Source organism: Lampris incognitus, chromosome 1, assembly GCF_029633865.1.
Source record: "Lampris incognitus isolate fLamInc1 chromosome 1, fLamInc1.hap2, whole genome shotgun sequence".
NCBI lineage: Eukaryota > Metazoa > Chordata > Actinopteri > Lampriformes > Lampridae > Lampris > Lampris incognitus.
The window spans coordinates 98,800,464-98,818,813 of NC_079211.1; the positions used below are offsets into that span (position 1 = coordinate 98,800,464).

At 44.2% G+C, this 18,350-nt stretch overlaps 2 protein-coding genes and 1 pseudogene across 3 annotated transcripts; 1 reads left to right on the plus strand and 2 right to left on the minus strand.

The window, feature by feature from the left end:
* Window positions 1-2,358: 2,358 nt before the first annotated feature.
* Window positions 2,359-4,121, plus strand: LOC130114206 (fatty acid-binding protein, liver-type-like). The gene is made up of 4 exons (XM_056282018.1): window positions 2,359-2,991; window positions 3,396-3,568; window positions 3,867-3,959; window positions 4,032-4,121. The coding sequence occupies exons 1-4, from the start codon at window positions 2,925-2,927 to the stop codon at window positions 4,080-4,082; spliced, it is 384 nt and encodes a 127-aa protein (XP_056137993.1). The 5' UTR covers window positions 2,359-2,924; the 3' UTR covers window positions 4,083-4,121.
* Window positions 4,122-4,293: 172 nt separating this feature from the next.
* smyd1b (SET and MYND domain containing 1b) lies at window positions 4,294-12,003 on the minus strand. Of its 2 annotated transcripts, XM_056282001.1 has the most exons (10): window positions 11,792-12,003; window positions 10,401-10,577; window positions 9,276-9,489; window positions 8,840-8,970; window positions 8,536-8,574; window positions 7,093-7,288; window positions 5,420-5,512; window positions 5,078-5,241; window positions 4,743-4,911; window positions 4,294-4,557 (listed from the first exon to the last, which is right to left on the minus strand). In XM_056282001.1, the coding sequence occupies exons 1-10, from the start codon at window positions 11,911-11,913 to the stop codon at window positions 4,393-4,395; spliced, it is 1,470 nt and encodes a 489-aa protein (XP_056137976.1). In that variant the 5' UTR covers window positions 11,914-12,003; the 3' UTR covers window positions 4,294-4,392. The 2 variants fall into 2 exon arrangements, with proteins under 2 accessions (XP_056137976.1, XP_056137984.1); XM_056282009.1 differs by lacking the exon at window positions 8,536-8,574.
* A 1,287-nt stretch (window positions 12,004-13,290) lies between these two features.
* On the minus strand, window positions 13,291-18,297 carry LOC130111300 (uncharacterized; annotated as a pseudogene).
* Window positions 18,298-18,350: the final 53 nt, after the last annotated feature.

Sequence of the window (18,350 nt, forward strand, 5' to 3'; positions counted from 1 at the left end):
GGCCCAATACTCGCCACCTCCCAAGGGAGTAGAGATACCGACATTACAGAGCGGTCTCTTTGGGGGCACGGACAGAGTCCTCTAAGTAGAGCGCGGTCGCGTCAGCTAACTGTAACTCGTGCACATTACCGGAAGGAGCTGAACGGCATACACGAGGGGGGGAAATGGCCTCTTTTACTGCAAGATTTACATTGGCTGCGGGGGGCGCTGAATGGAGTGAGCTGAATGCTTGTCAGCGCCACATCTGAAGCGCGATCTGCGTGGAGAAGGGGTAGCAGGCAGCAGTAGGGGCTGTTTGTTTCTCGTTTTTTGTGGCGTGAATTGTGCAGCCTGCACCGGAGCGAAGCCATCAGCAGTCTTTTTTTTTATTTTTAGCCTGATCAACAGCAGCGTCCATCTGTGTCGCTAGTATTGTGGCTTTCTCTGAAATCAGGTCTGGCTCCAGTAACAGCCTCTCCCTAACGTTATCACTTAAGTGTTCCGGCCGATTGATCGAGGATCATCTCATCAGATTTATCTCCAGAGTCACATTCTACAGCAAGAGCACGCGAGGATGCTACATACTGTAGCGAATTCGGGGGATAACGCAACCACAGGAACTGCCGCGGCCGGGACGCGAACCCGTATCGCCCGCACCCCAGGAGACATCGCTAACCGCTCGACTGAAGGGTCTTATCCATGCACGTTACAATACTGTGCCCTGGTCTCATGCGGCGCATGCAATCGCTTCCTGAACGCATGCCGCGCCGCAACAACGTTACCTCTTGGGGGGGGGGGGTGCTTTTGTAACGCGGCGACAGCAGTCTCGTGAGTTGTACCTGTACGGGGCAGTGCATGGAAGATCCGCTGCCCCTTGGCTCCCAGGCAACGAAGTAGCGTAGCTTTCTTGCGGGCTTCGGGCCAAGCCACTCCCCGTTGCGTTTATCACCACGTGTCGAAAGGCATCGCCGGCTCTCCCGGGCAGGGCAGAAACATGGCGGGTGCGGGGGACATTTGTGGTATCATAGTAGATTTCAAGAACGACGGCGGGTGATGTTAAGAAAAGGGTTTTACTGAGCCCGATGAGCGTTCAGCCACCATCTCAGAGTCTTGTTCTTCGTACGGTATTAACGTAGAACACACGTTTCGTTGTCTAGCAGTGCCCCCTAGCGGCGGTACAAGATAAACCATCACAGGACGCAAAATCGTGGTGGTCCGCAGCCCTCCCCGGGTCGCGGAGGGGGTGGAGTCAGTGACCGGGACAGCTCGGAAAAAGTGGCCGGATATAATTGGGGAGAAAAATGGGGGAGGGGGGGGGTACTACTGCGCTTGTTTTGTTTTTTTTACTTGTATTCCAACCTGAATTTACATTGCACCATCAGCAATATGGTCAGCACCGTGCAATTTGAATTTCCTACGGAGTGACGTCATTATACCGTAAAATATGTGGCACAGGACCACCATAATCACACTTTTCGTTCCACAGTTAAAATCTGATTTTTTTTAGAGCACTCAGTAGCCTATGAGCATGCATTCGCTAATATTCTCCTTCGAGCCATGGTCTTTAGCTGCATATTTGGCTGTAGTAGATGTTTATAAAGGAAAGAGAGACGTCAATCTTAATGTACCGTGATTATCTCAAAGTAAAACTAGATAATTTTTTTAAAATATCAATAACATGTCCCTGTGTTGAATGTTTACTGAAATGCTTCATGAGCTTTATGGATGTGCAGTGCAGAACAAATAGTCCAAATACAACAGAGTGCAGTACAAAAGATACAGCTGAGTATTTCAGATGAAGATGGTTTAATTTTCATACAAAATAAGAGAGAGAGAGAGAGATATTGGCAGGTGGATTTTGGGTTGTGCTGATTCGTAAAACCGTAATGCTGTATGATGAGCTCTACCATTGGTGTAAGAAGGATGTGAAGACGCTCCTCAAAACTAAGAAAAGGATATCTGACGTCCATGCGCTTGTTACAAACAACACGTTAGTACTCCTGAAAGTAGTGCAACTACTTGTCCACTAATCCAAAATAAGACATATTATAAAGTTTTGTCAAGGGGCAAAAGGAGGCATCAGAATTTGTATGAAGGGAAGGAAAGGAGTGGGGGAAAAAAGAAGTCAAGAGGGCACGGCTAAGGGTAGAAGGGAGGAGGAAAGGAAGGAAGAAAGGAAGGAGAAGGAGGATGGAGGAAGGGAGAGAGAAGGCAGTAAACCGAAGTTAAGGAACAAACAAGTGTGACAGTGATTTCATACCCAGTCAGCAGTATTGCTTGTAGGATTAGAGATGTAGTGGAGAGGTTAAATACGCCTAAACACATTTCAACCAATTTTTATTTATTTATTGATTTTATGGAAGAGTTTATTTACCCTCTGAGCCTGGTATGAAGTTTTAGGACAAAATTCACAATGGTCAAATTGATCAATTAAGACCCCACTGAGGAGTGAGGGTCTCGTGTTGGTGAAGTGAGGATTGGATTATTTAAAGAGAGAATCAAAGCATGAATCATCACTTTCATTAAAATATGCCACTGTCTTTTAATTAATTAATGTTTCTAATTATTTGTTTTGTGACAAATCACAGAGGTCATTATCGTTTGGCCTAATTTTACAGAGTAGTGACATAACGAAATGATTCACAATTAAAACAATATAGCAGATCATGTGTACCTGTTTAATGCCAGGACATTAACACGTCACAATTCTGTTAAGGCTCCACTTTTTCTTTTCTCCTCCTTTTTGAGATAAAGATACTCTACCTATATTATCTTCATGACTCAGGCACTGTCCTCGTCTTATCTTTGCGGCCGATACTTTGAGCTCTGCGAGTAGAAATGGGCCGGAGCTGTTTTAATGTGAAACACCTGTGGTTAATGATTGTGGTTATTGGATAATGGGAGTATAAAACAAGAGGCTTACACTGTGCTTCTCTGCCTTCACCATGTCTTTTTCTGGAAAGTACCAGCTGGAGTCTCAGGAGAACTTTGAGCCTTTCATGAAGGCCATCGGTAAGCTCTTGAGATACAGTTCATCAGTGTTGCTTGCAAGATTTGTTCTGTAATCTGGTTTTCTAATCTTTCTGGATGCCTCTCCAGCTGGGGTGAAGTTCTGCTTGCTGTGCTCAAAACTAATAAAAATGCATCATGGACTGGTGCAAAACCAGTCCGGTCAAATCTTAAAACTCAAGTTTAATTTCGGCTGACCACATATAGCACTCACTTTAGTGTCTTTTTGTTTTTATTGGATTTGTTTTGAGCTGGTTTGACAGTCGGTTGGGGTTTTTTTAGGCTAAACGGCCATAATCGTGGTAGTGATTTTATATCCAGACTGCTACAACCCCTCTGCAATGTCAATCACCAACTAGATCTGCAAGTCAGCTGAATCTTTTCTTCTCTTTTTTTTTTTTATCTAGGTCTCTCTGATGAACTCATCCAGAAGGGCAAAGACATTAAGAGCACTTCAGAAATTGAGGAGACTGGTGATGACTTCAAAGTGACTGTGACAACAGGTCCAAAGGTTCTTACCAACTCGTTCACTATTGGACAGGAAGCTGAGCTGGAGACTGTTACTGGTGAGAAGATCAAGGTGAGCAGATGTGACCGTGTCACTTTTTCTAAACTTTTCAACAAGGTCAAGCCTCCATTGAGGTGACTTTATCCATTGTTGGACCACACAAGGTTGCTTTTCCACTATTGTGACACAAATCTGTAAAATGGCTTGCGGAAGCATTTTTGTGTCCGATTACAACTTCAGCTGTGCAGCTATCTTTATACATGGCATTTGGACAAAGCTGGCATGAAATGACAAGAACTGAGCTGTATATTGACCAAGTCAAACAAACCATTGGTTTCTTCTGTCTCTAAACTACCTTGTCTCCCTCAAGACTGTGGTAATGCGTGATGGCAACAAGTTGAAGGTCTCTCTGAAGGGAATTGAGTCTGTCACAGAAATGGTGGATGGGAACACTATTGTCAATGTGAGTATAGCAACAAGTGCACTTGTAATCCTATGTCTTAAGTTCTTCCCTTATGGTTGTGTTTCATTTCAGACGATGACTCTGGGTGGCATTGTTTACAAGAGGACGAGCAAACGCATATGAACATCCTGCACTAACTTGACTAATAAAATCTTAATGAAAGGCAGATGTCTTTTTTTGGGGGGGGGGGGTTATCCTTCATTATCTGACAGTTAAACTTGTGTGAATATTGGTCCTGAAGCACGCTCAGAAATCGTTGTTGAAAGACGTGAACTTTGTACCATCTTTCAAGCACCCTAGAAAAGCTTGCAGTGCAGGAAATTCCCAGGTTGGAAGTTAATTTTTTTTTTATTATATTTTTTTTCCTTTGGGGGGGGCAAAGTTAACTGAAGCTACACAGTTGGAGATTCTCCCCTGCTGACTGGTTCAATAATCACTTCCTCCGATGAAAGAGGTTCTTGATTCCCTCTTCCATAGATGTGGGTTCATGCATCATGCTCATCGGTTTGTTCTTTAGCGCTGCCTCTCTCATAGTATGGTAAACATACTCATTCTGCTTAAACATCCTGAACTCCATCTCGGTCTGCATTCGCATGGCCTGTGGGGAAAGGATGTCCAGTGAGATGCAAAAGAAAGTTCTTGCACGCTCATTAATATAATGTACAAGGAAGTCAGTGATTTGGTGGTTAAACTACTTGTTTACATAGTGCCATTCTGCGGTGGACCAGACCGCGGGCATTATTTCCATTCATTTTAATCTTAAATGACATCCCAAATCTTTACCTCCAGATCCTTTGTGATGGGATGCAGAGGGCCATGGGTAACCATGAGAATGGCGTAGGCCTTACAGATCATCCCGTGGCCAACCTCTATCAGACCAGCCTGCCAGTGGGTCACCCCTGCTCGCATGGTAGCCATGCCCAAGGCGGCGTTGTTTGGATGGTACAGTTTGCTGTTGGTGAAAGTATATTTTTAGAAAATGGGGGGTATTCTAACAAAAGCTTGATGTCACTGTTTGAATAACTTAAATGTGCCAGCATGTTGAGCATGAATAGCACACGCTCATTAGTGCTTCCATTTACACTGCTTAGCTCTGAATTTGATGTTGGTTTACTCACATGTATCCGTCCACCATTTTGCGTGCATATTCTGCAGCCTCTTCAAAGAATTGCAGGTAAGCCTGTACCTCGCTTAATGTACTCCACATCTTGAGTAGGTAGATGTGCGTGTCAGCCAAAACTGGCTCTGTCTTCTCTATGCAGTCTCTGCAAATCTTAACCACCTGAGACAGGACGAGGATTATAAATCAATGGATGGTGGGATGGAGAACTAACAGACAAGAAAACATATTACATTCAATTGTCAGCAAATTGTGTTTTTAATTTTTTTTATCTTTCTGTTGTGACAAGTTATTTTGGGGTAATTGGGTATATTAATATGGATTTCAGATGATACATTACCTCATGGTAGTCACCATTTAAACGAGACTTGTCCATCTTTTCCAGCAATTGATGGCAGTAATCTGTTGCCTCCTTTACTTGCTCCTCAGGCGGCTGAGTGTTAGAAATGGTCGGGTGAGTGGTGGTAGTGATGGAGGTTGTCAGGGTAAGAATTCATGATTTAATGATGGGTCACAGCATCAAGGGTTGGGTTGGCTGACCACCCACTGAAAAATTCCAGTAGTGGAAGCAGACATTGGTCTTGCCTAAAAGTGACCAGTCTCAAGACTATTCTAGATATTTGTTGGGCGTATAGCTCTTCATCTCTCCAAGCGTAGGGAAAATCTGAGAATTCAACAACAAATACATGGCTTGGTCCACTAGTGATCACAGACACCCCAGACTTTGTCCATTCATAAGGCTGAATCAATGGGGCTAACCAGAGGAACTGAAAGAAAATTAATTAAGAAATAAAACTTAAATTTAAAACAGCGCTTTATATTAACGGGATAATTTTGCCCGCACATTTTGCTGATGTTTGCATGGCTCTCACCAGATAACCTATTCGCACTCTTCATCACATAACAGGCACGTTGAAGTGCCACTTGGAATAACAGCGTTGATTCTTAAGGTGCCCTCTTGTGCCGCGGGATAAGCCTCTGCTGCTTTCTACCATGGTTTTCTATTTTGAATGGTATGAGACAAGGCATGGCTCCACTATGTCTTCCATTATTGAACCTTTAAACATGGCTGATAACTCCTGGCTCATGCTATTTATAACTCTAGATACTGCAGATAACCCCTCTACACAGACACACATACACACAGCCATCAGCTGATCATTTTGTTGGCGTCTGCATTGCCTCGTGAAGAGAAGTAATTTTTATTTTTTTTTATTTTGAGATACTTCATTGATCCCCATAGGGAAATCACTCTACATTTAACCCATCCTAGCTGTGTAGCTAGGAGCAGTGGGCAGCCGCCGTGCAGCACCCGGGGACCAACTCCAGTTCGTCTTGCCATGCCATGCTCAGGGTACAGAGAGGAGTATAAACCCTAACATGCATGTCTGTTTGATGGTGGGAGGAAACCAGGGCACCCGGGGGAAACCCACCGCAAACACGGGGAGAGCAAACTCCACACAGAGGATGACCTGGGATGACTCCCAGGGTTGGACAACCCCGGGGTTCAAACCCAGGACCCTCTTTTCTAGTAATGTCAATCCATGTCTTTTGATGCTATGCTATCAACACACTGGGCTGGCACTGATAGACAGCCTGCGAATGAGTTGTTTTATGTTGAGAACTGTACAGGTTGATGTGAAGTGTGAAATGTGATTCTTGGGATATCATGATGCAATTAAGTTATGCTCCTGAAATAGCCACGTGTTTTAATCATTTCTGTCTTGTCTCTGTCAGTCTGTCTGTCTCATACTCACAGATCAGTTTAGACATACACATGATTTTGGAAGGTGAGCCCGATGGGAGTTATCTTTGCTTTAAATAGTAACTGCCCCCACCCCTCCCAGCTTTCCCCTCTGTCCATATCACCCTAGCTAGCTCTGAACCTTTTGGCACTGGTGTGGTCCATTTGCTGTGTTGTCTGAAATGTAAAATAGTTAGAATATAGACACGCACACACACACACACGCACACGCACACATGCACGCACACAAGGAAAAAAAAAGCTGAAACCTTGACTCCTCCTTCTTCCCTCCCGGCCAGCTTTATGTCATCTTTAATGCGATGCTTGCAGTGCTCACATGTGCAGTCAAAGAAGTATTGTGTCTTCAGCAGCCTTTGTCTTTCCTCTGACAAATTCAAAAAGTCCACATAGGCTATTGTCAGCTCTTCTCCCTCTGCTATCTTACCCAAGGCACGCAGCTCAATCCTGAGAGGAGGAAGACAGATGGATTAATGGGTTTAAAAAATGCACACACATCCATGCTGATTATCTTAAGTTGTTTGTTTTTTCCACAGTTTTGCATCTTTTCCTTTATTTTGGCTTGTGTGACTGAACTGACTTGTGGACAGCAGTTCCCTAACACTGCTTTCAGTTCAATCAGATCATATGACGGAAAAGGGCAAAGGGAGCAGAGGCCTCTATATCTTAGCAGTTCACATGTAAAGTTGCTTACATGACAACAAAGAACTGAGTTTTGGGGACACCTAATGTCATGTTCACAAATATTCCTCACGATTACTGCAAAGACTTTTGAATGTTAACTTCTAATGTGCTATGCCCCAATTCACACAGGTGTTGTTTTTTCAGAGTGTGGAAGGTGCGACAACAACTGGGTGGGAAAAAAAGCTTTTAACAGCAGTTTGTGGATAAGATAAAGCAACACAGACAGATCGCCAGTTAGATACAGGTAGATAGGAAAACCAATACATTCTCATCCCACGGCGTCATTTATTGACACCACAAAGCGCCACTATATTGACAAGGAAGGCAGGATACCCTTTGGTGTCTGTGCAAAGATGTGGCAGGTGCTCCATAGACTCCAATGTCAAACTTACACTATTACTTTTGAACAGTAATTGCATACAGGTTAGGCGGGTGTTAAGGTTAGGTATATGGTTAGGTGGTACTTAAGGTTAGGGCTAAGGTTAGATAGTAGTTAATCTGCTGTGTCTCATCCAGACACAGAAGGGTACCTTTTCATATGCCAGATCCCTTCAGCTTTCCATAATTGGTGTAGTATTTGGACGCTTTGTCAACAGCGTGTATGTATGACCCCATGGGACGAGAACAGGCTCAAAAAACAGACAGAGTGACAAACCAGTAGACTACTCTAGAGAGTGGGCTTGTTGAGGAATGAGATGGACGCAGGCACACATACTTGTATATGGAGAATGATGTAAATAGTAAGCCACAAGTGTGATGCTGAATCAGGAAGAGGTTAGCATATTCTGGTGCATGCCACCCTTCTAAACTGTGCACCGTGTCAAACCTTCACACTACACAACACTGCCTTCAACTCTGTTTTGCTTGCTTTAGGGATGGAAGAGAAGGAAAGATGGTGAGGTTACAGTGTGGTGATGACCACTAAAGTGTTTTATGAGGCACTATTTTCTGTGGTCTAAGTGATGCTACTGTTGTTGATGCTTGAAAGGGGTTGAAGTGAGGTGACGCACCTCCGTTGGGAGTGAAACAAAGTATTCTCAGCAGATTGACTGAAAAAAAAACAGGAAGCAGTTTACACCAAACAGCCTGTTTACACCTAACACACATTCAAATTCTCACTGTATATATACACACATTGTATACCGCACATAAGCACACAAGCGCACCGATAGGGAAAAACAATGTATATCTGAAGATGTTTAAATCAACAGTTGTGGCCCGAGCCATATGAATTCACAAATACCAAACTATCTTAAATGTAATTATCTGATAGCAGTGTCTTGTGATCTCATAAATTAATGATGTGTTACTCACTTGCCATGGTTGAGGATGACCGTGCAGTTAGGCCAGCAGTCATGGTTGACTAGACACAGGTTAGGGAATATACCCACACCTACTGCCTGCAGACCCCTCTGGTCGCTCACAGTAAAGCCATTGCAATTGATCTGAGGAGAACAGAGGAGAGGAGGGAAAAGGCTGAGTTCAATTTAAAACAGACAACAACAACAAAACTGGAGGGAAAACTTTAATATTCTGGGAATCTGCTTTTGGAAATCACTGCAGTGCCATGTATTGTGAGAAAATTATGTTTCTGTTTTTGTTTTGTTTTTTCTTCAAACTTCACCAGCATGCATTTCTCCCATAGAGAAGTGTGATTAGTGCAGACTGCTAATATATTAGCAGACTGCTAATATACTGAGGAAACAAAAAAGTTGGACGGGAAACACAGGAGATGACACAGGGAACACACCACTCCGAAAATGTGTGAGATGTCATCGACTACGTGCTGCTTGCTATTTCGAGGCCAGTAGTCCAAGAAATTGTGGACGTCCACTTTCAGCTCTTTGAGTTCATCTTCGGCCATGTCACCAATGTGGTCCTCCAGCTCATCAATTGTAGTCAGCTGCATGTCAGACACCACGCTTCCATCCTTATCGAGACGCCACATGACGCGGGCTACCAACCTAGACACAAGCAACAAGACACATGACACATGACTTCCAATGTCAATTTGGACAGAGGTGTGTTAGCTTAAGATAATTTAATTGGCCTAAATGATGGATGGGAAAAAGTGGCTTTAGTCGACCAATGACTCTGTGCAGTCGTAGCACCACTATCCCAGATTTGGCATGTCAGGTCTAAGCAGAAATCCCAAGTGCAGGTGCATAAAGTGCATGAAATAGGTACATTATATGCCAGCTTTGATAAGCACTGACAGCTCTGGAAATTTAATGTTGGGTCTTGTTCAGGTGATGTGGGCCGGACACAGTGAAACATCAGCGGTACCACAATTTCTGCATTGATTCTTCAAATCATGATAGACAATCATGAAAAGCATGAAAGCACCATATTGAAATTACCCTCCCCCCTTTCTCCCCAATTGTACATGGCCAATTACCCCACTCTTCCAAGCTGTCCCGGTTGCTGCTCCACCCCCTCTGCTGATCCGGGGAGGGCTGCAGACTACCACATGCCTTCTCCCACATGTGGAGTTGCCAGCCGCTTCTTTTCACCTGACAGTGAGGAGTTTCACCAGGGGACATAGCACATGGGAAGATCACGCTATTCCCCCCAGTTCCCCCTCCCCCCAAACAGGCGCCCAGACCGACCAGAGGAGGCGCAGGTGCAGCGACTAGGACACATACCCACATCCGGCTTCTCACCCGCAGACACGGCCAATTGTGTCTGTAGGGATGCCTGACCAAGCCAGAGGTCACACGGGGATTCGAACTAGTGATCCCTGTGTTGGTAGGCAACGGACTAGACCACTACGCTACCCGGACTCCCATGATTGTTGATTGTTGACTTCTCAACGGCCTTCCCCTCCAACAGAGAAAACAGTAAACCTAACCTCCTTCTCTCTGCCTCTGCTTACCGGACGGTCTCATTGGGTGCCTTTCCATGAGCCTTGATGGCACTACATTCCATTTTGTGTTCAGCCCAGCCGGCACGCTGGCAGGTACGGTCGCAGTAATGGGCAAACTTGCATTGGCCGCACCGGTGGAGCTTCTGCTGTCTGCGGAAACAGCTGTGGCAGATTTTGTCCGCAAAGCTGAAGAAGTCAGAAAAGGGAAACAAACTAACATTTTTTTTTTAATAGACCCCTCAAGTGAAATCATATCGAGTCCCTTGGAGCACCTCCAGATCCATTCAATTTTTTGTCTATGGAAAAATAAATTGGACTTTTGGGTTACATTTACCAATCTGCTCTGCGCTTAGACTATGTTGAACGGTCTCATAGGCCCCGAAAGGGAGTGTCAGATGCAAACAATATGGAAAAGGATGTAAGAAATAGGGCATGGGTCACGTTTGATGTTCTGGTAACTCATCCTTTTGTAACTCGTTCTGGTTATTCATCCTAAATCCTTTGTTTCAAGATGTTTACCATTTCAAACACATGGTGCCCTATATGCACAAGTAGTTTCAACAAAGCAGTCACAGATCTAACCACCTTTCTCCAGAAAGCATGGCTAGCTGTATTGTTGGTTGTACTTCTAGCGGTACCCAAGGAGCTGGCTAGCGACTTGATTTTTCAGTTCCAATACATTTATGCTACTCTGAGGAAAACATTTGAATGTGTAAAGGCATTGGTAACTGTAAAACTTTTATTTTGGAAATATTGTAATTGGGTACTTTGGCAATGCGCTAGTCAGAACACCCTTTTAGGTGATATATACACTGTAACTGCTCTTGAGTGACTCAGTTCATACAGACACATGAGTCTCTGGCACTCTGTCCACACATGGAAGAGCCATTGCTCTCGTCAACATCAGGAAATTACTGTTATGATTAAATATACATGCATGGTGTGTGTGTGGGCTGCGTGCACTTCCTCTCAACATATAATACCAGATCTTGATTTGCATATTGTAAATAACAATATTGTAAGTGTATCCCTGTGTGTGTGTGTGTGTGTGTGTGTGTGTGTGTGCGCGCGCGCGCGCGCACTGGCTTTGGAACCTCATTTCATTTAGAACATCTGCTAAGTTACACATTTTCAAAAATTCCTTCCATACCATGAAAGTACAATAACATTCGAGTGTCGTTATCCAACTGCGAAGTATGTTCCTCTGAATATGAAGAATCAAGTAGGTCCATCATGCTTTCTCCCCTTATACTGAGAATAGTTTATGTAGTGTGCTGTGCTTCCTTTTTTATCGATATATTTTGGGGGGTTGGGGATACCAGGGTGCTAGCAGGCAGTAACTGATCTACACACACACACACACACACACATTGACATAGGCACAATACACGGCACTGTACCTGTCAAATACAACTGCGGCGTAGCTGGGCTCGGAGAAAATCACATCTCCGGCCCACATCTCCTTTGTGGCCTTCAGACCCCTCCCCTTTCCAGGTGAGTCAAATATCTCAATGTTCTCCATGATAGTTGTGGTAATCCCAAGACGGAGAAGCAGGGGAGCGGGCAGTCAGTCCAACCGAACGAGAGAAGAAGGGCGTCAGAGGAGGAAAGAGAGAGACTAAATATGGGGTAGGGTTGATGAGAACCTTGCGGACCAATCTGTGCCCCCTCTGTATCCTGCAAGGATAACAACTGCACATTCCACACCCATGGCACTAAAATAGACATCCACCTCTTGAGCTGTACCAAGGGAGACAAAAAGGAGTAAGAAGGTGTTTGTGATTTGGAAGAAGAAAAACACTAAATTGTTGTGGGAGGTATATTCTCGCCAGTTCGGTTGACAATGTCGTGGCAGTGATTCAAGTTAAACTGTCATGTTCTCAAACGTCCCCTAGATCCCTTCCCCAGTTTGAAATCCTGTCTTGGATTTTCAGCAAGTTAACCAGTTTCCCCCCACCCCCCAAAATGAGTTGGTGGGTGCGAGGCCCTGGGAGATATTTTTATCCCTCAGTTGGGCCTGTCTGTCAGGAGTCAGTAATGGTGACGTAGGACAGTTGGACAGTGCTAGAAGTTGGACAGTGGTACAGCTGCCCTCTCTCTCGCCCCCCCCTCTCTCTCCCTCTCCCTCTCTCTCTCCCTCTCTCTCACTTTGACTGAGATGGCAGAACGTACAAATCACATGTCTCTCAGTCATTAATCATGGTTACCAAGTCTTGTGAGTTCTCCAATTGTCAGTATTGGTAATGGATATGAAATCATGCCGCTTCGATTGTTAATTAAGTTCCAGAGTTCAAATTGTTTTCACATGAATAGTGATTTAAAACAAGATCTCATTATGCTGTGCAGGAAATGCTCAAATTTTTGAGAAGAAAAGTTGGAAAAGTAGAGTTTTATTGTGTCATAAGCAAGCAACCAAATGCCATTATCTTATAAAAACAACATATAGAGAGCACATTTATGAATGTACACTGGTTGACATCAGATTATCAAGGAAAACACCAGTCTGCTTTTTTTGTAACAATAAAATGGATGAAAAACCAATATAGAATGCAAGCAATTATATAAATTACATACATAAATTACATAAAAATTAAGAAACAATCCTGGTGTCAACTGTATATTATTGTACTGCATTTTATTGTATTCTGGTCTACTGTGCTCTATGGTATTAGATTGTGTTTTATCTTTCAATAACTATGTGATCACGCAGGAAGACCTCAGGCACATTTTTTCGACACATTTTCAACAAAATGTAAAAATTGAGTTGGCAAGGGAAGTGCAGAATGAGGAATAAGTGAGGGGAGTGTCGAAATCTATTCAAAGGTGGACCACATTTCCTCTTCTCTCTCCTTTAAGACTGACTTCTGCATGGTTGCCACATGGCAATCAATCAAATATCTCACATGTTGTACAAGTTGATGTGTGGCCCCAAGAGGAACTCGTTGTCCAGCAGCAGTTGAATCAGTTTATCTGCAGACTCGTGGCAGGTGAGCTGCCGGCCCTGCATGTACAAACAGCAGCAAGCCAGGCAAAGCCTCGTGTCCCCCGTCGACATCTGCAGCTCCTCCTGCATCTCTGTGTCCTTAGGACTTGAGGTACACCAGCAAAAAGAGAAGGCTGTTGGAAAGGCTGTTGGGTATCTTTCCTTTGCATAGACTACAGTAAACACATGCATGGCAAAGGTGAGAGGGTCCATATTGTTATTTTGGGCATAACATGATATAATATTTGTCAGTAAAATGTAGTCTTGAGAATTGTGGAAATTTAGATTTGGTGTAAAAGAACTGGGCTCAAACAACTGCACCTCCTTCACCACTCCTCTGTCCCAAGGTGTCACCCAGGGTTCAGTGCTTGGTCCTCTCCTGTTCATCCTTTACAAGATCCCCCTTGGTGACATCATACGTCATCACAATCTCCACTTCTACTGCTATGCTGATGATGTCCAGCTCTACATCGCCACTAAATCCATCACCACTATAACTTACTCCACTCTGACCAACTGCCTCACTGAAATTAAATCATGGATGCAAGTTAACTTCCTCACACTAAATTGTGAAAAATCTGATGAACCACTTACCAAAACCACTCACTGCTTCTGCCTCATCATCGATAACTCCACTCTGTCTCCCTCCCCACACATCCACAACCTCAGAATCATTTTCAACAGCAACCTCCTTTGAACAACATGTCAGTCAAATCACTAGAACTGTGCTTTTCCACCTAGAAACATAGTTTGTCTTCCCCCATCACTCTCTTTCTCTGCTGCTGAAACTTTAATCTATGCCTTCATCACATCCAGAATTGACCACTGCAACAGCATTCTCTATGGCTCACCACCCAAAGTCCTAAACAAACTCCAGTACATTCAGAATGCTGCTGCTTGCCTGCTCACCCACTCCCGCTCTAGTCACCACATCACTCCTGTCCTCCAGAACCTCAACTGGCGCCCTGTCCCACAACAGATCCAATTCAAAGTCTTTCTTCTCACTCACAAAGCCCTCCATAACCAGGCCCCCTTGTACCTCATCGACCTGCTCCTTTACCATACTCCTTCCCACATCCTTCACTCCTCCGATGCCAACCTCCTGTCTCCACCACACAGGACCAAGCACCGGACCTGGGGTGAAAGAGCCTTCTCCATAGCTGCCCCCTCCCTCTGGAACTCCCTCCCCAAACACATCAGAGACTGCACCAATCTGTCCACGTTCACATCATTAACCAACAATTCACCTTTTCAGAATTGCTTTTAATGTGTGATTAATGTTGTGTGTTTTATATTTTTGATGTGTTGCTTTTATGTTTTATCTTATGTAAAGTGTTTGTGTACCTTGAAATGCGCTACACGGCATCCAGGTGGGGGGCCAGTCTATTCCGTTGCCTACCAAACACAGGGATCTCCGGTTCAAATCCCCGTGTTGCCTCCGGCTTGGTCGGGTGTCCCTACAGAAACAATTGGCCTGTGTCTGCGGGTGGATGTGGGTACGTGTGCTGGTCATGGCACTAGCGCCTCCTCTGCTCAGTCGGGGTGCCTGTTCGGGGGGGGGGGGAACTGGGGTCTGAGGGGACTAGCGTGATCCTCCCATGCGTTACGTCCCCCTGGTGAAACTCCTCACTGTCAGGTGAAAATAAATGGCTGGTGACTCCACATGTATTGGAGGAGGCATGAGGTAGTCTGCAGCCCTTCCCGGATTGGTAGAGGGGGTGAAACAGCGACCGGGATGGCTCAGAAGAGTGGGTAATTGGCCAGATACAATTGGGGAGGGAAAAAAGGGGGGGGGGCAAAAAAAAAACCCAAAAAAAGTGCTACGCAAATAACATTTATTATTATTATTATTATTATTATTATTATTATTATTTCTTTCGTGTTTCTTGTTTTACATCCTGTAGAGCCAGGTCCAAACTATGGACCTGAGGCACTATAGGGCAGATGTCATTTGATTGAGAGTACTCGTTGTAATATGTGGGCTGTTCCGAGTAGGGCGAGCTTCTGGACTGCACAGATGTTGATGTTGCCTGGGATACGGTTCGTGAACTTTTCCATTCCCTTCCTCATGAGTCCTAGAACTCCGATAACCACTGGTGTTGTCCGGTCTTCATAACCCACATCCTGTTGATTTCAATCTCTAGGTCTTTGTACTTGGTCAGCTTCTCTGTGACTTTCACTGAGGTGTTTTTTTCGGATGGTATTGCCATGTCGATGAGCATGCACCTCTTTTCCTTCCTGTCCTTGATAACGATGTCGGGCTTGTTGGCTTTTATCTCTCTGTCAGTGTGGATGGATATGTCCCAGAGGATGGTGACATCATTGTTCTCAGTGACCGTTTTTGGCTGATCTTTGTACCACTTCTCAGTCGTGTTGATCTTGTAACTCCTGCAGATCTTCCAGTGCAGGTATGCTGCTGCCTTGTTGTGCCTGTATATATATGTACTCGGTCTTTGCCAGTTCCAGGCAGCCTGAGACAATGTGGTTGAAAGGTACTTCATACATTCCACAGATTCTGCATTTTGGGTCTGTTCCATCTTTGATGATGCGATGGTGATAGGATCTGCATCTTTTCCTGTGCATTGCTTTGTCCTCCCGGGTTTTTTGCAGTTGCTGCTGGCCATGGTGTTTTGCCTCCTGCTTCATTCGTTTGGTGTAGATGGTAGTTGCCGCATTTTCTGTTGGTGGAGTTTCTGGGACATCAAGCTCTTTCTTGAATTGTGCGGGTTCTTTATTGATGGGGTAGATCTGATGTTTTACTATTCGGAGGAGTGGGTCATCTGTTTTTGTCAGGTATGCATCTAGCCTGATAGTGGTAGTCTTGAAGGTCAGTTCAAGTTGGACAAGGCCTCGTCCTCCTGACGCTTTTGGTAGGTACAGCCTGCTGACATCTACTTTTGGGTGGTGCATCTTCTCCATGGTCAGCATCTCTCTTGTCTTGGTGTCTAATCTCTTGATGTCGTTCAGTTATATTTATTATTATTATTATTATTATTGTTAAATGTAGGGCTAAAATCACCATAGAAATGAAATCATAATTAGAATAAGTTTCAGCTCTATTAACAAAGTACATTCAGAAATACTGAACAATTTAACAAGGTGGGTTATGACAGTTGTTGGAATCTTTTCACTATTTTAATTTTCACTGCATTTTTTAAATGTATTATCAGTATAAGGATCACATGACGTTCAGTCGACTGACTGATGTGTATTTCCAAAGCGCATTATCATTCAAGAACAGGGTAGGGCAAATGAAACGAAACAAAGGACCCTGATGAAGAAGGGTATATAAATGACAACATCAGCAAGAGAGTAAAGTAAAAGGAAGATTGCAGCAGGAGAGAAAAGCAACACCTTCCAAAGATCTAAGGCTAGTGGAATCACTCAAACAAAGAAACACACATTATATTACAAGTGTGGTGAGAAATTAAGATTGATATTAACAAAAAATAAAACTGTACATAGAACATTGAAAGGAACGGAGAGTTTAAAATGATCCAGGTTAATCTTATGTTTCCACGACGCTACACACTGGGCCCTGAAACAGATTAGTCGAGAAAGGATAACAAAAGAAAAAAATCAACCATGTCAACATTGTGACTGTGATAATACTTTGTCCCAGAGTTTATTCAAACAAGTTGGAGGTAGAGATGCTGGATATCACAATGGCTAAAATCCAGTGAGTGGCCAGAGAAGGAGGAGATAGAGATAGTCGAAGAGGATATAAATTTCATGCATTCCTTGCAGAGACATGGATTCTGTCTGCCACTATCAGTTGCTTAAGTATATAAAGTTTCAACATAACAATACTAGCTGCATGTAAGGAAGTAAAATTGTCCATTGGGCTTTAATAATCAAACCAGATAAGACTTGTACTAAAAGCTCCGTCAGAATTAAAGCTGACTTTACTAAAACAGCAAGGACACAGTTTCAGATACACAACTGCTGTGTTACTTTGTTGTGAACAGAATGATGCCGGATTGCCTTAGGTTTGTAATTGGAAGTAGGCCTAGTGTTGACTGCACATTTTCAGCTGAGTAGCTAACACGACATATTATTATTGTTTGTTTTTTTTGGGGGGGGGTGTTGTTTGTTTTTTTTGTTTTTGGCTTTTTCTCCCCAATTATACTTGGCCAATTACCCTATTTCCAAGCCGTCTCAGTCGTTGCTCCACCCCCTATGCCAATCCGGGGAGGGCTGCAGACTACCACGTGCCTCCTGCGATACATGTGGAGTCGCCAGCCACTCCTTTTCACCTGACAGTGAGGAGTTTCACCAGGGGGATGTAGCGCGTGGGAGGATCACACTGTTGGAGAAGAGGAAAACCACTTCAGCAAACTTAAAAGCTTGAAGAGATAGCCAAAGCTCTGATGGGCTTTGTCTTGGCTCAGACTTAGAATGAGTCACCTTACTGTCCACAAGACACCCCTTGTTGGTGATTATGAGATAAAGGTTGCTCTCTGGAGGCAGTTCTGGTGTTTCAAGAGCCACACATTCCTCAAGTAACAGTGGCAATGGCTGATGGGACCTCTGCTTAACACCAGTCAAAACCAGGATAAAGGAACCCAGAGAAAAGGCAGTGGAAGAGGCTGGGCCTGAGAAGTCATCATTAATCAGTCCCCTGTAGAATGAGAGCCCTACACCATACATATGAAACAGCACTGGATCATAGAGAGGAGGGCACCAGTCTTTAGGCCTCTCGTAGACACAGACAACTGGATGAGAAAATGCCAGTTTGTGAGCGTCAGCAGTGGGCATGTAGGTCAGGTCATTGTATACACCAGCTGGTCTCCAGTCACAATTCTCCTGAAGTCACTGTCACTGAAGTCAACACCCCAAGTTCCCCCTCCCCGCCTACCAGAGGAGGGGCTAGTGCAGTGACCAGAACACATACCCACATACTGCTTCCCACCTCGCAGACATGGCTAATTGTGTCTGTAGGGGTGCCTGACCAAGCTGGAGGTAACACGGGGATT

Bases quoted from the DNA above. Each gene is read 5' to 3' on its own strand.
- LOC130114206 (XM_056282018.1), top strand. From the start codon at position 2,925: ATGTCTTTTTCTGGAAAGTACCAGCTGGAGTCTCAGGAGAACTTTGAG. The intron at 3,569-3,866 runs GTGAGCAGATGT...GTCTCCCTCAAG, and splicing joins TTACTGGTGAGAAGATCAAG to ACTGTGGTAATGCGTGATGG. The intron at 3,960-4,031 runs GTGAGTATAGCA...GTTTCATTTCAG, and splicing joins ATGGGAACACTATTGTCAAT to ACGATGACTCTGGGTGGCAT.
- smyd1b (XM_056282001.1), bottom strand. From the start codon at position 11,913: ATGGAGAACATTGAGATATTTGACTCACCTGGAAAGGGGAGGGGTCTG. The intron at 9,490-10,400 runs GTAAGCAGAGGC...GCTTGTGTCTAG, and splicing joins GCACCCAATGAGACCGTCCG to GTTGGTAGCCCGCGTCATGT. The intron at 8,971-9,275 runs GTGTGTTCCCTG...TGTTCTCCTCAG, and splicing joins TCTCACACATTTTCGGAGTG to ATCAATTGCAATGGCTTTAC.